At 41.2% G+C, this 19,543-nt stretch overlaps 1 protein-coding gene across 9 annotated transcripts in view; it reads right to left on the bottom strand.

Annotated features, from left to right (window-relative positions):
- MAP4K4 (mitogen-activated protein kinase kinase kinase kinase 4) overlaps positions 1-19,543 on the bottom strand; it is a 165,456-nt gene that overhangs the window by 36,681 nt on the left and 109,232 nt on the right. For 7 of the 9 annotated variants that reach the window (XM_061377633.1, XM_061377638.1, XM_061377635.1 and 4 more), the window contains exons 8-14: positions 16,210-16,264; positions 13,761-13,839; positions 11,624-11,799; positions 10,878-10,950; positions 10,199-10,409; positions 2,617-2,778; positions 433-519 (exon numbers count right to left, since the gene is read on the bottom strand). In XM_061377633.1, coding sequence (XP_061233617.1) covers positions 433-519; positions 2,617-2,778; positions 10,199-10,409; positions 10,878-10,950; positions 11,624-11,799; positions 13,761-13,839; positions 16,210-16,264 — 843 coding nt within the window. The remainder of the gene's footprint in view (positions 1-432; positions 520-2,616; positions 2,779-10,198; positions 10,410-10,877; positions 10,951-11,623; positions 11,800-13,760; positions 13,840-16,209; positions 16,265-19,543) is intronic. The other 2 variants (XM_061377636.1, XM_061377641.1) reach the window with 1 other exon arrangement.

Raw genomic sequence — 19,543 nt, 5'->3', positions numbered from 1 at the left:
ACTGATATTTACTAAAGCAAAAAAAAAAAAGTTATTTATACTAAATCCAGTGTAAAATTCATAAAACAATGATTTAGACCAACACTAGGCCATTGTATCCTGGGGTGGATTTACATATCATGTGTGCTTTTGATCTGCAACATAAGCACTCTAGTTCTTCACGGAATGCCAAGGTCTGTTCAGAAACTCGACCACCACACCAGAGCCGTTCTACTTTAACATAAAGCCTCCTCTTACAGCCCAGAAAGCAGTGTGACCATACAGCACTTCTCATATGTGCCTGTCAGCCCACGACGCTAGCATAAATGGCCTTTTAATCAAGCTCCTTTGTTGTCATACTGTCAGTGCAGCTGTGCCCGACTGAGGGAAGCCTAGGGCTGGCCGGATAAATGGATCCTATAGCTACTGAACAAAACAGATACAGTGCTTTACCAGTAACATGGCCTGCTCCTGGAGCAGCTGCTGCTGTAGAATTTCCAAGTGCCGCTGCTCCTCTTCTAGCTGTCGCCTGATATACTCCTGTCACATAGAAATTACCCAGCAATAAATTTATTCAAAAGGAATGCATCAGAACCCCCTGGGTGGAACACCACACGCTACTTCCCCAGTTCAGCTTTAACGAGAAACGCACTTCAGGATGGATTAGTGCCTGCAGAACAATTTAGGAAGCCCTGCCTCCTGAGCATCGGCTTTTGGCCCCTTCTGTTCTGAAATTTGCACTCCTGCAAATGTTGCCAGCATGGGCCAGAGCTCGTTTCCATATTTTGGAAGTGGTTTCAAGAAGCAGCAAAATGCACTTGAAGGTTTTGGAAAGTTAAAACACAGCGAGTCTTGACTCAACACAGCCAATACAAAGTCACATGCAAGTTGTATTAAACATTAGTTTGTTGCACTGGTGCGATGAACTGTTAGCAACAGCTAGAGCCAGGCATAGTGTAGGCAGACTTGGAGCAAGCTCCCCGAGAGGGGCTCTGCCAAGTGCAGTTGGGACCTGCCCTGCCATCTCCCCTGCTGCCCTCACCAGAAGCTTGTCCTGAGCAGACACTGCCAGCCTTGCTGAATTATGCGATGGTTATGACACAAACAAACATCCACCAGGAAACAGATATTAGACCAAACTTGAGATCTAGCCATCTCTTCACCTGCAGCCTCAACAGGTTGAGACCTTTACCCACTGCTTCTCCTGACCCCCTGAAGAACTCAAACTCTGAAGCACCAAACCCAAGCTGATAACATCCTATCATGCAATTAATGGAAGTATGTAACATGTGCATGCGCACACACACAAGCACACACACGCACACACACGTACAGTGTATGCATAAAGAAATTAATGGATAAGTGATACAGTGATGGGACCTATAGAAAGTCTTGTGACAGATTGATGAGATACACTATAATGTTGTTACGCACATTGGCTGTGCCACAGTTTGGGTTAACAAAAATTCTAAGCGGGGGCATGTCTTTTCTTCTGAAAAATAAACAAATTTGAAAATCCAGAGTGGTTCAGCTTGGCCACATCAATTAACCATTTGTCATTATTGGCACTGTGCGTAATTAGCATGTCAACCGTTTAAAAAGCAGCTGGGGGAATACCCGGTGTCTGCCCAAAAGCAAATTGCTGTGCTGTAATTAGAGATTTTCCATACATTTATTCCCATTGGTTAGTCTTCTCTCCTTTTGACTCCAACTTTTTTTTTTAATATATACAAACACAATAAAACTCCCCAGTAACACAACCACCGATGATCGAAAATACAGGTACTTTATGTCGGAATAAAATTAAGGTGTATCAGTCCAAAACCAGCATTCCTTAAGTTAACAGGAAATTTGCAAGTAGTTTTGGCCCTTTATTTGGCATCAGCATTTTGCAGTACATGTACAGTAATTATTACTCTGATTATCACCCTCATTCAAGTTTTTAAAGGATTTTAAAACATGCAGATTTCATGCATAAATATAGCAACTGAATTTCACAGCGTAAAGGTTTCTCACCTGTACTCTCTACGTATTAAAGACACAACTTAAAGATATACTGACACAAAGACATATTTGCTGCCTAAACTGGCATATATTATTACAGCTGATTTTAAATAGAGCAAGAGAGGGAGATAGCATAATTTTTAGGAAGGAAAACACTTGGCAGCGCAAAGCTTCCACCTCGAATTCAGAATATGCAGAACTTTATGACGAGCCTCTGACCAATTCTGGGTGCCAGAAGCTTACACACAACAGAGCTGCCATTCTCTGGGAGGCCTTTTAAACAGGGGCATGTCCTGCAAGAAGCACTGATCCAGCAAGACAAGCCTAGAAACAATTTTCAGCCCCAGTGATGATTTCACCAATTCTGATGGTTTTAGCCAAGCCCAGGGGCACGAGCTGAATTTAGAATAAGTACTGCAACAAGACTTCTTTTTTTGAGGGAATATTGAGGCTGCCAGAATTTTCCATGAAGCTCTATGATCTATGTTAGTGCATCTGCTGTCAGAGACAACAAAGATGACAGGGTCAGCATTAGGTTGCCCAAGCTGATTTAGGCTTACTAGTTTTTAAAAAATCAAATTAGAATTTAGAAGAAACAAACCTATTACACATATATCTGTGTCATGGACTCACCTGCTCCCTTTCTACTCTCCTCTTTTCCTCCTCTGCTCTTCTTCTCTCTTCCTCTTCCTTACGCCTCCTCTCCATTTCTTCCAGACGTCTTTTTTCCTCCTGTTCTCTCCGCCTTTGCTCACGCTCTTGTTGCCTTCGAGCTTCCCGTTCTCTTCTTTGTTGCTACAAAGGGGAAAAGAAACCACAAAGTTTTACTTTTGTTGTTATCAAAGAAAGAGGTGGGGTTGTTTTCTACTGTGAAGAGAGGGATTTACCAGGACTGGCAAGCTCTGCAACTGAGTGACAAAACAGTACATGCAAGCGTTCCACCAGGAAACTAACTCATACCCAGCACACAACTGTCCCTAAAAGCAGCCTCACTTATTTTTTCTGGTTTCTTCAGGCACACACAAGAAGTCACGTACCATATTCCTGACAACCAAGGTGTGGAAGCTCACTGCGGCTCTTCAAGAGAGGCTCATACTGAAACCTCAATCTTTGATCAACTGTTGAACTCAAACCTTAATCAGAGTGACAATTTTCTTGACTTCAACATATTATCTAAATGTTGCCAAAAGGGAATCATCAGTCCTACTAAATCAGCTAAAACTCAAATGACAAGTGAGCTTCTGATAAGCCTCTTCTCTCTTAACACAATTCATGCTCTGCTAAGAATTTAATGGTGTTGGCTCAACAACCAAGCCCAATTTAACGCACTGCCCAAAACTTTGACTAAGAGAAGACGAAGGCTGACCAGCAGCACCTCAGGCCCTCCCCAGACATCAAAAGCACCTATATGTGAAAGGGGAAAAACAGCTGAGGTAGGTTTTACACTCACACAGATAAGCTTCCATGCATGACCTAAATACCAACTGGTGCTGATAAGTCTAATCAAGTCTGAAAAGAACCTGGAGAACAGCTCTAGAAACCATGAACCGACTCATTTATGTCTACAAAGCACCACGAATGACTTCAGAGGAGACATTTTAAATGCCCATATAGTCGTGACCAACTCTTCCTGCACTTCTACAGAAACATCCAGTTACTCCACCTACCTTGAAATTCCAGGCAGCCTCCCACAACTGCCTAAGTGTCAAAAGACCCAGCTGTCTCCCGTTCAACCATCTACTGGGAATATTTACTTCCATCATAGATTTCTATAATATGCTAAAAAAATCATAGACGAAATTTAAACAAAAAGAAGCACACCCAAATTTAATCCCAAGAAAATGCAAATATACATTAGTTATTCCTTTTCCCATTCAGGTTAAGGTTAATACTACCATCAATTTCTGTTGAAGAAAAACTGCCACAGATTTGTAAGTCTTAAGACACTCCAAGTAGACTTGCAAGAGCACTAAGCTTTTATTTGGGTTCACAAACTCAGTTACTAGTGTCCATTTCATAGTTGTGCTCAGCTGAAGAAGCAAAGGCCAATCTACACTCCCTGTGTTACTTCACAGCTAAGTTTTTTCTGCTCAGCACATGACCCTGCATCATAGCAGCCTTCCAGTATCTGAAGGGAGCCTATAGGGACGCTGGGGATGGACTCTTCATTAGGGACTGTAGTGATAGGACAAGGGGTAACAGGTTAAAACTTAAACAGGGGAAGTTTAGACTGGATATAAGGAGGAAATTCTTTCCTGTTAGGGTAGTGAGGCACTGGAATAGGTTGCCCAGGGAGGTTGTGAATGCTTCATCCCTGGCAGTGTTCAAGGCCAGGTTGGACGAGGCCTTGGGTGATATGGTTTAGAGTGAGGTGTCCCTGCCCATGGCAGGCGGGCTGGAACTTGATGATCTTAAGGTCCTTTCCAACCCTAACTATTCTATGATTCCATAACTATAAGGTAACTGAAAGCTCAACAGCCTTTTCCATCTTCTGGAATCAATACTGACACGACAGTGGAAAAGAAACACGGGGGCGGGGGGGGGGGCGGGGGGGAATAAAGATGGTTAAGAATTAGTAGTACTTAAATAAAACAGGCTGTTTTCCGATTCTTTTTAACTAGCTGCACCACATTTTCTGTATCTTCTCAGAAACACAGCTCCCTTGCTCTTGTGCCTTCTCTCCCACCCAAATTCATCTACCAGCCTTTTCTCTCTTGCTTAAACAAGCTCTCCTCAATGAATGTAGATACAAAAATAGTAAAAGTGCTGCAAGGCAGCTACAGCACGCAGTGCATTTCATGGGTTTCTCTCCTTCATTTCTAAAGCACCATAAATGGATTAAGTAGGCACTTTTATTTCTGAATATACACATCTATGTCAAACAATTTCTATATTTAAGTCAACATATTCAGGTGCTTCTTGGCTAATCAAGTCTGACAGGCTCTTTGTTTAAGAAAACTAAGATATGAAGTACAGTAATTCTGTTGCCTTGAGGATGCAAGAGACAGCACACTGCTGACTGGTTAATATGAACATTTATCAACTCTAATGCTTCTTAAACATATGAAGCCTGTCTAACAATATTGTGATGACACTGTTAAGTGGATATATTGCAGATCTTGGGATGGCATCATTCTCACTGTAAGGAAGATGGGCAGAGTTTAGGTCTTTTGGATGAAACAAGTTCATTGCTTTTTGAATCAACATTCAACTACTCAGTAATAATTATAAATAACTGACTTAATATGAGAAAAGAAAGTTACAAATTGACCAAAAGAGCCAATTTCCCATGGCATCATGAATAAACAAAATCAGTTGTTAAAAGATAAGATTTTTAAGCAAACCTTGAGCCAGACTGCCAGCTCAGCACCAACAGTAAATATTTATCACCCAACAAAAGAAACTAAAAAAAAAAAAAAAGGATTCTCTGCCACCAGTGTGTATTTAAGTGAAATCTCCAAAGCACAAATGTGTTATTGTCTATGTGCCAAAGTACACAGCAAGATGGGGTTTCTCGGCACTGCTTCCACCTTCCTGTCAGACACCGCCTTAGCCCCTCGCCAAGCGGGTGGGAAGGGAAGCACTTGGCATTACAGAAGCCTGCACATACATCCCATACAATCCATTTATCCCAGCCCCAGCCATAACAGAAAGGTTTCGCTTCCTCTGCACATGGCCTTTGAAACCTAAGTGTTGAACTACTGGCTGCTAACAAAGTTGAATTTAAATTAACAAGCCCAGGGAAAGGAAACCTACAGCGACAAGCATCTCTTGGGTCCTTGTCTACATCTTGTCAAAGCAATGGCAAAACTGGTAGGTGGCAAGCTGACACTGACTCAAGAGGGCTTTACAAGCAGCCCATTAGCTGACTTCCTACCATCCTTCTGTTGGCACAAGGTTGCCTTCTTGACTCCTCTAGCAAGTCTTCCAGAAGGACACACCAAGGCCCTGGTCACCATGGTCCTTAGGCTTGCCCAAAGGAGGGGAGCAGGACAGGGAAAACCATTAGTTAAAATGAACATCAGTTCTGTTTGTAAAACCTGGGCTTCTGCATTTAACAAGTGTGATTGTTAGATACTATAATTTTTATCATACACTACAAAAAAGGCCTGATATAAACCACTGCTGCCCAGTAGACAGCAGGTATGGATCTGGATTCACTGAAACGATGAATGTGTATCCACTTTTTTTTTTTGTTGTTGGATCTGGTATTACCAATTTTCTTTTACATGTCAGATGAAAAACTTATTTTCAAGGAGCTATTAACCAGAAGGTGAGGGCAGGAACTCCTCAAAGAAATTTTAGAGCTGCCAAACCAGAGTTCTGACGGAGCCCAAACTGCCTCAAACTGCTGCATTTCGCAAAACTGGCATTTATTATGCCAACAACCAAAAAACCATACAGAAAAAGCAGTGTCAATACAGTAGCTCTTTGTCTTGTTTTAGGGTGCATTAATGATGATCTCATAATGGAATCCAACATCTCCACTTGGAAGACCATGCAGTACAACATGATTTACCAGGAGGGGGCAATGCAACTACACATGCAGTTGGTATATACCAACAAATTCAGGACCTTGGTCATACAGTGAAATGCTGAAGACAAAAACAGATCCTCTAATTTTGTATTAATAAAATTTTATTACCCTGTTTTATATCCAGATTAAGGTTGATAAATAGATATATTAATTATTTCTTTCACAAAGAATTAGGTAACCTGATATCAGCTTGTGAAGAGGATTGGAAAGATTAGTAGAGACTTCTGCTTTGCCCACACTAGAGATAAAGAGAAGCAGAACTTCTTACTGAGTAACAATCCAAACTGCAAGCAATTCAAATGAAGTAGATATGAATAATCTTTTCTGTAAAAGAAACAAAGCCCTGGTAAAAAATCACCTGTGGGTACACCTACATTACCACCTTGGTTCAGATCAGGATTGCTCTTTTGAAGTGACTCATCCAATCATCTCCACTTACCCAGTTTTGTTTCATATTCTGAAAATGTCTTGGTGTGCCAACCACTCCTTTTGGATGAAATTAAAAAGGCAGATGCACTCCAACCACAAGCAGGCATGCAGTCTAGACCTCAGCTAGTCCAAAGGAACTCCTCCTGTCTTTAAACATGTGAAGTCCTTAGGTCCTCAGCACTTTAATTACTGTGCTCCACAGATCTGCTTCTACAGGACTGTACTACTTGCCAATGGAGCTATAACCTACCACTTCAAAAACATCCATCTTACGTTCTCATATCCAGGGAGACACACCATTTAACGAAGTTATGGGATTCCACCACAGCTCATTCTGAATTTCTCAATAACCAGGTTCAGGTTTGCAAAGTACAAATTCAAATGCCTTTCAATACCCATCACACTGAGAACTGGTGTCTCAATGTTGCTGAACAGAAACATAGAAACAACTTAGAACAGCCAGATTTCTTAACCTAAACACTTATATGCCATATGGCTGATATTTATGCAACTACTCTTTGTATAATTTTCAAAAGGGGGGTCAGAGGGAGGATAAATAATCCCCTTCCTGGAACATTTCAGGTCATTTTCTATACTTTGACCATGCATCGTTTCCACCTCCTCAGTAAGACACAAATTCTAAGATTCCTGTAACAATGAGTTTTAGAAGTCACCTATATGCCTTTTAAAAAATAATCTTTTCTCTAATACTGCTGAGAATTACAGATTTTGGCAGATGTCCTAAACACCGTTCCTGTTGCAGTCTTGGTCAAAACTGTCCAGGCTGTGTGCCAGCATTGTAAGAACAAGCCCCCAGTTTTAATTTAGGAAGTGGGGGGGGGGGTGGGGAAGAAGGGAGGGAAGTATAAGCAACTTGCCCAGGGAGATTATTTAATGCATAAAATTCTTCCCAAAGAACGTTAAACAGGTATATCCAAACACACGCTTAACACAAGGAAACATTACAAGAAAGCAAGGCTTGGTAAAAATATCAACAAAGTGATGGAAACCCAGAGATTCAGTGTATGACACTAATCTTAACTCTCATTACCAAGCGCTTCATTGTTTACTGGCTTCATCAAAATGGGGGCGGGGGGAGAGGGTGAGTTAAGGACAAAGTGACAACATTTCAATATTTTGGCCTTCAATTGTGTCACAACACTGATGTTTATCTAAATATGTGTCTACCACCCTTCCCCCACATTAAAGAGCTCGTTTTGACTGTTTTGTTAAAAACCACTTGGGATCATACATTTTTTCCAACACAAGATCCAGTGAATTAAGTAGGGCTTTTTGAAAGCTAAACGCAAGCCTTTATTTAATTCACTTTAAGAACAATAAGACTGCCCCACCACCTGCAAAAGGAAAACTTTATAGCTCATCATTCGTATTTATGTCTCCAAGGGAACCAGGCTGAGGTTACAGACCCAATAAAAGGTAAAAGCTTTTCTCTTACAAACTTCACATGGTTCACTGTGCAATCTTACTCCGTAATGCATCAACCTACATCACATGCCGTCTTGTGGTTGTGGAAGTTTTGTTTTGTATTTTCAAAAGCAGGACTATTTAAACATAACTTTCAGGTAATTGACCTTTCTTTTTAATTGTTCATTAAATTATGATTTCTGCAACATCCCCAAGAAGTTCAACCCTGTGCAGCAGAAGGTGCATTGCTTTGTTTCCACTGCCAGCAGCATCACCTCCTTTATTTTAAAAAGAAGTTACAGATTTTAAGTGTTGCACTTTATATTAAAGTCAAATGATGTAGATAATTTAACTGTAATCCCCTTCCTCACCAAAAAAGTACTGTCGGCAGAACCTCAGAGATTAAAGGGGCATTTAAAATAAATCACTGACTCTCATACTAAGAAAAAAATTCACAGGCTAAGGAATATGTCAACTTTTGCCCGCCTTTGACAATATCAATGCCTCATTTTCATATTTTCCTAGCCTCTTTTATTATATCTCTCGCCCCTATTCCCCCCCCCAAATTGCTGAGTCAGAGCCTAAAAACGAGTTGGAAGTACTATGATGTTTATCTTGGCAATCTCAGAAGGGTGGGGAAGAAACAGAAGAGAAATGGAGTTATATGCTTCCCCCTTGTTGCTCCTCCTGGCTTCACGTGTGGCTGAGTCTTTGCTACCAGCACCTCCTTACAGCAGCACTAAACCTCCATGCATATTGAAAAAGAGGTATAAGGAGCATGATGAGAGCTGGAAAGCTATTTGGAACTTTTTATCATTTGTTATGTAAACACGTCACGGGATGCAAATCAACATTTCATCCTGGCTACATTCTCACTAAACATTACCAGGATTTGGGTGTAGCTTTTCCATCACTGCTAAGTGAAGAGCTGAAACAGAGACTCAAGCAAGAGGTCATTTAAGGACAACTGGAATGTGACCCTGCACTTCCTGAGAAGCTAGAGGACTGGTTTCACTTCAGCTCTGTGTCATACCCAGCTCTGGCCTGAAGAACTGTTTTCAAATCCTCCTACCTCTGAAGTTCACACTGCATATTCCATCTACATATATATAAACACACACGAGATCTGAGGAGGTGAAAAGTATGACAGAACAATATTGGACATGTAGATTCATTTTCTTTTATCTTCCAGCAGTGTATGCAAATTGCATACTTATCACAGAAGTATCATTTACATATTTGTAATTTTTGCAGAATTATAATTTTAACACTGATTTATATATATGATATTTAGAAATCTAGGTGGCTTTTATAGTCACATGCTACTACGCATGAGAGAATAATACATTAAAAATTAGGCTTCTACCTATCCATGAACAAGTGCCAAACACAGATGTTGGAGAAATCTTTAAAGGGAAATTTAAAGCTTGTCACGGGCCCCTAAAAAAGTAATCTTGAGAAAAATCCAGCTGAGAATAATTAACATCCCCCTTCTCTAGAGCTACCGGAAGTCTAGACATGTTGCCTCATCTCTGGAACAGAGACCAAGACAGAGCCTTCCCCCAGATACCTTCAAACAACTCAGCCCTGGCTCCTGTTGCTTCCATAGGAGCTGCTGGATATTCAAATTCTCTGGAAGGTGGTTTTCACTCAAGTAGCCAGACATGGATTTAAGTGCTTTGCTCTACATTTGCCACTGGATTTGCAGATGTTGCTTCCTTTCCCGAGATGTGCTGGGGCTACAGGGAACTCTTTACAAATGGGCATGGGAATAAGAAACATAAGTGGAAGCGGGGCTTCTGAACACCAGCCTCCTGTCTCTACCTCTTCCAGCCGTCTCCTTTGCTCCTTCTGCTGCTCAATGCGCTTCTGCCTCTCTGCCAACAGCTGCCTCTTGTACTCCTCCTGCTCGCGGAGCTGCTGCTCCTGCAGCAGCTGCTGTCTCCGAAGGGCCTCGGACCGTTCCTTGTTTTCCTGCTGCAGTCTCAGGAAATCACGTCGGAGGGTTGATTCTCCAGGCACATTGACAATGGAACTGCAACAAGAGGAAGTTAAAGGCTGCTGTACAATAAAGCCTGATGGGCCATTAAATACCTTTTTCAAAGGCAGGGGAACATTAATAAAATATAGCATGATGTTAAATTTTAATCTCGTTTCTTTCGGAGCAAAGACACTGGATGCATGTCAAATACACGCTCTCAGTGGAAGGCGTGAAATGAGGCCAAGTAAAATAAGGACCAATTCTGTCACTGTGGAGCCCCTGACCAATCATATTTGCCATAAATCTCCCTTCGTTCAGAGCTCGCTGGCTCTAAGCCATGTAAGGGGGAGCTTTAAAACATTTAGCATCACAGAATAGGTATTCAAACCCTTTGGGTGGTTTGTGTGGCTTATGTGTGCATTTAATAAGAGACAGAAATTTAGCATGCTCCTGATTTATAGTCACAGACCTTTAGACTTACTTGGCATGTCTGCTCAGAGCCCTCCCAAAAGCAATTATTACCTTGGCTCTCCTTCTTGTTCAGGCACTTCCTCCTCTTCTTCCTCACTTCCACTATATTCATACTCTGTCTCATCTACCAAGAAAGAAACAAAGGCCTAGATAGTGCTTATCTTTAGTTTTAGGACAGCAGAGAGTTGCAGTAGTGCCTTAGTGAACCAGTTCACATCCTCTTCAATAAGGAGATCTTCTGCAGACCCTACGACTTATTCTACATATACAAGGCCATCCTCCCACACTTGTAGAGCAGCATAGTGCTTTGTGGCAGACTTTCAGCGAATTCCCTGAATGACAACAGGTTGTATATGTAAGACAAGACACATGGAGAACCTCGGCACCACCTGAATAAAGAGAACAGGCTGAACATTTGCTTCATAGCTCTTGTGATGGGTTATTTCCTGCAAGTCTGATTTATGGCACCATTTCAGGAATGAACCTACCATAGATCAAAAAGGGAAAGGCCATATATGCCAATATCCTCCTAAATACTGCTTAAAGCTCGTATGGAAGAGGCTCAGAAGTGAATAAATTTAACTTATCTGAAAATAAGACACTTGAACTGATTGTCCTCTGTAGAGGACAGAACAAAAACTAAAAGTTTGCTGATAGTCAAAACATGAAATAAAAAAGAACTTTTCAAGGGTTTGGGTTCTTTGCTGCTTTTCTAGTGGTGGGAATTTAGAACGCAAAGTAGAACAAAACCACGTATTTTTAACAAGCACAATACTTAATTTTTAGAAGCTGCATACCTTTCTCTCCTCTCTTCTTCCTGGTTCTGTCTATATGATCCTTAAGCTGGATTCGGACTTGCCTTTCATTTGGTTGGTCACGTATAAATGGGTGCTTCAAGAGTTGTTCTGTAGAAGGTCGCTGCATGTAATTCTTCACTAGACAACCTTCTATAAAGCTGAAAAACTTTTTAGACCTGAGAATGCAGGAAAGAAAACAAAACAAAGCAAAGCAAGGTCAGAGGTAAAACTCAGCTCAAACATGTTTTTTTCTGTTCTTTCTCTAAGTCTAATTCCTTTCCTCAAAAAGCACTGTGTCCCAGATGATGGTACAAGTGCTGTCTGCAAGTGTGCCTCCAAACAGAGTTGAGTGCGCTCCAGCTGAGCACTGGGCTGGATGGACACAGGGTGATGCTAACATACCTGCAGTACTTAGGCACAGCCTCACAGTGATGTGCCTTCTTTACACAGGCGTAACTGCCCTGAAAGGCAGGATCTATTAGCGAAGGCAAATCATGCAAACCCAGCTCTGCTGGGTAGCATCCAGCTTGCTCAGAGCACAGGCAGGGCAGCTCTGGTGTGTCTCCACCTGCCCATGCTATCTAAGGGCATGTCTGCTTCAGAGCAGCTGTACCAAAAGCCACAAGAACTGCATCCAACATTTCCCCTGACTCAAGCAGCACTGCACTGCTTTTGTACACACTTGGATTCACTGAGATAGGGCTACAAGCATTTAAGATTATTTTATTTTTTATCCAAAGAGCCACGCATAAAATCACTGTAGAACAATAGGCAGGTGTTGAACAGTGTTATCTGTTCAACACAGGCACTTGGGGACAAATTCTCACTGACACAACTTAAGGGCATGAACTGACTGGAACTGCACATAAAGTTGACAGGGCATGGGAATTAGCTAAGCTGAAGTACCACCTTCCTAAATTTGCACTTCATCTGAGCGCTTGAAAGAGGACCTCCTGATGGAAGTCACCAAACAAGTCACCTTGCAAAATGCCAATAATGGAAATACTCAAACCCACATTTTTCATCATTGGGCCTATTTTCTCATAACCTGCCATGAGCACACTACCACAATAGCTGAGTCAGTGCAGCACTGGCTTTGGTCAGACTCACTTTTTGATTGCTAGGTGCTCCCAACCTGCTTCTGTGCTTAGGCAGCAAACACTTCCACTACCATGGTTAAGTGTAAAAACATGAGTTTCCATCCATCACTTCACCTTCCTACTAGAATCTAAGACGCTGGATTCAAGCTAACTTTGTTGTTTGTTTTGTTTTCTTTTATTCCTCACACTTTAAGTGTTATTATTCTGAATAAAAAGGTTAATGAAAGGCTTATGCAAATACTGTATATGCATCTATATTATTCTAACATATGCAGAAAGCCAAGTATGAGAGAGGAAGAGGGATGCCTTGACAGTACAAGTGCATAAATAAGTCAATCTGAGCAAAGACCAAGCCCAGCAAGCAAGCCAAGTTTATATTATGTTATTATGATATTGAATAGGCAGTCAAATCATTTCATTATTTTGACAGGATCACAGCATCCTGTGATCATATTCAATCTATATGAAACCTCTTTCTAGGGAGTACTTCTGTTTCATATGTGCCAGTGTAACCAGTAACTGGGACAAAATCCTCCGATACTAATGGATTTTTCTCAGCTGGCAAGAAGCATACACTCAATTCCACTAGTTTACAATAATTATAGTAAAAGCCTTCATTAGTTTTAATAGCTCCTTTCAACTTCGCAACTAGAACACTATAGTACTGTTCTGTTTCTGTGTTACAATACATCTGAGAAAACATACTGCATATTAAGAGCGCTGCGGGAGTTTATCTTTTAAAATATGGATCCATTTGTCACTTAAATATGGATGCTGCTTTGTCAAGAAAAAAAGCTTGGTTTTTATTTTCACACAATTCAAGACAAAATTTCTCTGGGACAAATAGAACTAAATAAACAATGTATGCTTTCTATTTCATGCTTTGATTCAGTAGCACAGAAGATAACAGAGTGATTTTTGATAACTTAAATTGCTTTATGGTTCTCTGGAAGTGGGAATAAAACAGCATGCAATGAGACACAAAAACATATCATGCTACAAAAACGGCCATGAACAAAATATAAACTAACACATACCATTTCTTGGATTTTAACCGTGGCGGAGGGTTCCTGGGTATGAGAAAGAGTGCCCTCATGGGATGCATGTCACAAAGAGCTGAAGGAAAGAAAACAAAACCAAACAGAATATACAGATGTTGGCTTAGTTGCTCTTTCAATACCATGGCTTTAGCTTCCACAACCATTCCCACTATCCTGACCACACATGCAGCAAACACAGAGAGCAACACAGCTAAACGGAATTAGCCCGAAATGACAATTCCACAGTTCAATGTGCCAAGGGTGGCCTCAAAAAGAGAAAGAGATTGAGGCATGGATTAACCTTCAGAATCAACCATGAGGGCAACATCTGTGCATGGCCCTCCTCCAGCCCCAAGTCATCTAACTTACGTTCCGGTCAATAAAATATTGGCAGATGATGATGGCAGAAGGAAAGAATGACACAGTTACTGTTTCACGCAAACTTCCCTTCTCTCCCGTTATGGACGATGCCGCATTTTTACTATCCAGACTTGGAGATTTTCTCCACTGAGGCCTGACAGTTTTGAAGCATGAGAGGGTTTATATAAAAAAAAGGATTCCCCACAGAACTGAAATGTAAACCCATTCCTTTTGTCAAAATAAGTCACATTTGTTTCAGCAGACGCTTAGTGGGAGTCTGGGTTCTCTGTCTTAAGGATTGTTCTGCTCCACAGCAAAGCACCATGGCAGAGCCAACACAGGGAAACAAGAGAGCAGGGAGAGGCTGCCCAAGAAAAGTCACTAGAAGCAAATCCTCTGGCTTTTACCATCTTCCTGTGCTTGACCTCTTTCAGCACCAGTCTCAGCCTGAAAAATCACTGGAGAAAGAGGTAACGTTTTCCACACAACAGAAATTCAGGAGAAACAGACTGGTATGAAGAGGATTCTGGATTCAGAAATAAGGGGTCACAACCTTGGCAGAGAAGTCCCTTGGATGCCTGTGGATCCCATCAGACTACCAAGCTTAGAGATGGACTCTTCAGCTGCCACGGGAGAAGGAGAGAGAGCCCACAAGCCAGAGGACAGACCAAGGCAAGAGCTGTTCAGAATTCACACTGGATCCTTGCTTACTTCTCAGAATGCCCTCTTGTGCTTTTAAACAAATTGGGCCCAAGCTCTGCTTTGGTTTGGAAATTACAAAATATTATTGTTCAATTCCAGGCTTACAAAACCCATGGACACAGCTTCTAATTGAAAGCCATCCAGGCAACCCAATGCACTAAACAAAAAGGTATGGCAAAAAAGAGGTCAAGTGGTAGCTCAAACACTATTAATACAGCGCTGGCTGAGGTGTCCAGGGAGCAGCTCTCACATGGGCATTCATGCAAATGTCCAATTAGGGATTAAAAAAACACAAATAAAACCATTACACCTCCTAAAACATGTATCAGAACAAGAGCATTGCAATTGGATTTACAAATTTCACATTAACAACAACAACAAAAAGATCAGGCAGCAGCTGTAACGAAATGTCCATGTTTTAGCTAGGAAAATATCAATACTTCATTTCAACTTGATTATTTCAAAGACAAAGGTTTCAAGCTACGCTGTTGTGTGGTGGTGGTAGTTGCTTATGCGTAGAAAAAATTAATTAACTCAATCTTAGGTTCCTTAGGCTCTTATTTTTAAATACAGAGCTCTGGCTGCAAGTGAGGGTAGCAATGGTTCAGTAAGGACTTCCATAAAAATTATCATTAAAACTTCAAAATATCATGCCTAACTTCTTTATAAATCCTTCTGCCCTCCTATCTGCTGTCTGCCTTCACATTCAGAAAGAATAAGCTATATTAGTCAGAAAATAAGCTATTGGAAGTTGTGCATTTTCGGTTTCCAGGTTTCTCTCTCAAAAATACCCCTAACAACAGACAAGGATTCTCAAGCAGGGAGCATTAAGTTCAACACTTTGTGTTGAAGGCGGATTTATGGTTTGAGTCATGTCACTGAAGATCAACACCACCCACTGACGAGTGGAAACAAAAGGAGAAGCAATGTTAGCATTACCCAGACCGACAGAAAACCGACAGAAACAATTGCTACAGATGCTTTTTTCATTAAGGTCGGTTTTCTCAAGGCCCCACTGCTCCTCTCCCTGGCTGAGGTTTCAGCATCCCAGGCCAGGTCATACAAAAATTGGGACACAACTCCAAAACACAATATACTACCCATAGGAAGGAAGTCTGACACTTGATTAGCTTCCAATGTTCCTGCTATAGAAATTAAATTACTCCAGTCTGCACTGTAAGTGCTTAAACCCAATCCTATCTTTATCGAAAGCATTGCTATTTATGGGATTTTATTTTTATATGGCAGGCAAAACCAAAGAGAACAGAAATAACATGAGGATACTTTTGGAAATCTCAAAACTAGGCTTAGATTACAACCAGCATCTCCCAAGTATATGTTTCAGTCTTAATCAGCCCACTGAAGCAGCATATGTATCACTTACGGGGAGCTCCTTCTGCCATCTCTATGGCTGTAATGCCGCATGACCAAAGGTCACTCTGCATAAAAAGAGAGACACCATATGTTAGCAGGTGGATTTACCCATTCAGACAGTACTATTTACAGAGGCCCTGTAGGTGAGACTGAAACCAAATACCACAGCTATTTAAACAATACAAGCTACATTTTTCTTGTAACAGCGTCATACTTCTCATATGATACATACATATACGCAGAAATGCCCATGCGTATCCCTATAGAGTATGCAAACAACCCTTTCAAATAACACATGAAAATACTTTCACATTATGGCACTGAAAAATATATTTGCCTGAAATCTAACTCTATGAGACAACTGATTTTTTAATTTTCCCTTGCTTACAAAGGACTGAACAAGGGCATTGTCAGGGTGTGCAGAGATGCAGTTTGAAAAGCACAAGCTCAGCTAGAATTGAAATTGGCCAGAGATGCCAAAAACGACAAGAAATGTTGGACTTGATGATCTTCAATATCTTTTCCTACCTAGTTGATTCTATGATTCAGGTACATAAATAACAAGCAGAAGCAGAAGGAAAATACTGGCCCACTGTTGAACAGACAAGGTGAATCAGTCACTAATAACACTTTAAAGACAGAGGTTCTCAGCACTTTCTTCATCTCTGTGTTTACCAGCACTGTTGGGCCCCAGGCCTTGGGAACTAAACTCCAGGCTGATGCAAACACAGATCCACCATCAGTGAAGGAAGAGTTGGTATATTAGCTATTGCAGGAGCTTGACTCCTATACACAGGAGGGCTCTGACAGTGTCTGTCCAAGGGTGTTATAACAGCTTGGTCATGTCATTGCAAGGCCACTCTCCCATAATCCTTGAGAAGTTGTGGAGACTGGAGCTCATCCCAGAAAACTGGAGAAAAGCAAATGTCACCCCCATCTACCAGAAGGGCTTAAAGGAGGATCCATGAAATTACAGGTCCATCAGTCTTACTTCAGTCTCCAGGGAAGTGATGGAGAGAAACCTCCTAGGGGCTATTACAAGTCAAATGAAGCACATGATTGGGAAAAGCCAGCATGGATACACCAGGGGCAAATCGTGCTTGACAAACCTGACTGCCTTCTATGACAAAGTAACCTGCTCAGTTGATGTGGGGTGAATGGTGGACATTGTCTACCTGCATTTCTCCAAGACTTTCTACCTGGTTTCCCACAACCTCCTACTAGAGAAATTGACACATTACAGTCCTGACAAGGAACTGGCTACCAGGCTGCATCGAGAGTGTGGTGGTGAATAGCTCCTTTCCCAGCTTGCAATCCATCACCAGTGAGGTCTCCCAGGGATCATTACTGAGCCCAGTGCTGTCTGGTAACTTCATAAGTGACCTGCCTTATTGGATCAAGTGTACCCCAATGAAGTCTGCCAATAATACCAATTGAGTAGGGAAGTGGACACTTTGGGAGGGAGAGCCACTCTGCAGGATGACCTGGATAGGCTAGAAGAGTGGGCTAACAAGAACTTTATGAAGTTCAAGAAGGACAAATAGAAGGTCTTGCACCTGGTTGTACACAATCCAGAACTGCAGCACAGCCTGTGATCTCCCTGGCTGGGGAGCAGCTCTTTGGAAAGGGCCCTTGGGGTCTTGGACAACAAGCTGTATATAAATGAACAGTGTGCTGCTTTGGCAAAGAAAGCCAACGGGGTGCTGGGTGACATCAAAAAAGGCATCACCAGCAGAGATACAGAAGTCTTTATCCCACTCGGTGTTTGTTAGGCCACACCTGGAATACCCCGTTCAGTTTTGGTCCCAGCTATACAAAAATAGATGTGGACAGGCTGACGAGGGTTCAAAGAAGGACCACAAAAATGACCAAAGGTCTGGGAGCCTGCTGTATGAGAAAAGACAATGAGCTCAGTTTGTTCAGCCTTGAGAAAAGAAGGCTCAGGGAGACCTTAGTGCCAAGTTCCAGTATTTAAAGACTCCTTTTTACAAGAGTCACATGGAACATGACAAGGGGTAATGGGCACAAGTTACTCTGGGGGAGATTCCAACTAGACACAAGAGGAAAATTTTTCACAATGAGATCAGTCAGCCATTGGAATAATCTCCCCAGGAAAGCTGCTGCTGAAAGAGAGCTGCTGTTGAGCAAAACAGTCTTCATTTCTGGTCATAATAGCGATGTTTTAAAAAATTACTCAGAACTAATAGCAAATAAGCTGTTTTACTACAAGCAGAGAAGTATTTTGCCTTTTCCAATCCAGCAAGGCACTTTTGTCTTGGTCCAATCCAGCCATTTAAGCTAAACTGCACAGACTCATGATCTTACAAAATCTTTCAATCATGAGGTTTTTAGGGGAGAGAGCCCTACAGGCCCCACCAGAAACAATAAACAGGTGCCTTCAGAGGCACAGGGAGTTATTTTTCACATCACTACTGCATTAACAAATGCTGAAGAAAGTTCTTCTCCTTTACTGGATAATTTAATAGCCACCCTTCCTACCTAATAATTCCATCTACAAAGATATAAAGCATTATCTTTAGTACAATGTCCTGATGGATGTAAAAAGTGATTAAATCAAGAGAAATAGGATCAATCTGATCACTTTCTGTCAAAAGGTACAAACACACCAATTCAAATAATCTGGCTTTTTTTAAACAGACATACACAAACATACAGATAGCTAACAGCACTATCAATCTCAGCAAATTCATTTAATTGATATTCAGCTCTAAAAGTGATTGTAAGGCCTTAATCACAGGCTGGTATCTTAGCTGCCCTTGGTTAGAAGTTGGAACAACTGCATTAGTCCAAGATCTTTTTCAGAAGTGTATTTTTACATTTCTTTTTTCCTTGTGCTTTCATTAATGCTACCTGAGAAGAATTTTTAAGATTACAATATGCTTTCACTAGAGAAATTTAACTTCAAATACACACACATAACATTCTTAATGGTGGCACACATACCATCAAGCCAATTATGGGCTTTGCTGTAACTGAATCTTTTGTTTGCAGCAAACTACATTAAAAATTATTTGCTGAGAAATATTGTGATGGATAATTTTTTTATCAACATGTATATGTATTTTGAAATGAGGCATAGGCACAGTTTAAAGAGGTCCTTCTGTACTTCACTGGCTCTCCAGACGGTGGTTCTATTTAAGGCAACACCTAAAACGCATTCTTCTGGGTTACTGCAATAACTGGGACACAGTTTAAGGTACAATCATTATACAAATTGAGAACACGATCGTTTCCAGTTAAACACTTTTGCCTTCTCTGAGTACCTACATCACACTGAAGTCCTATACTCCTTATGTCTCAAAGCTATGATAACACAAGTTACA

Source organism: Neopsephotus bourkii, unplaced genomic scaffold (assembly GCF_033783945.1).
Source record: "Neopsephotus bourkii isolate Nb327-2 ecotype Australia unplaced genomic scaffold, CSIRO-AGI_Nbou_v1 NB_1760, whole genome shotgun sequence".
In the NCBI taxonomy this organism is placed as follows: domain Eukaryota; kingdom Metazoa; phylum Chordata; class Aves; order Psittaciformes; family Psittacidae; genus Neopsephotus; species Neopsephotus bourkii.
Note: the sequence above shows the minus strand (reverse complement) of the source record. Positions and strands in the feature narration are given on the sequence as shown.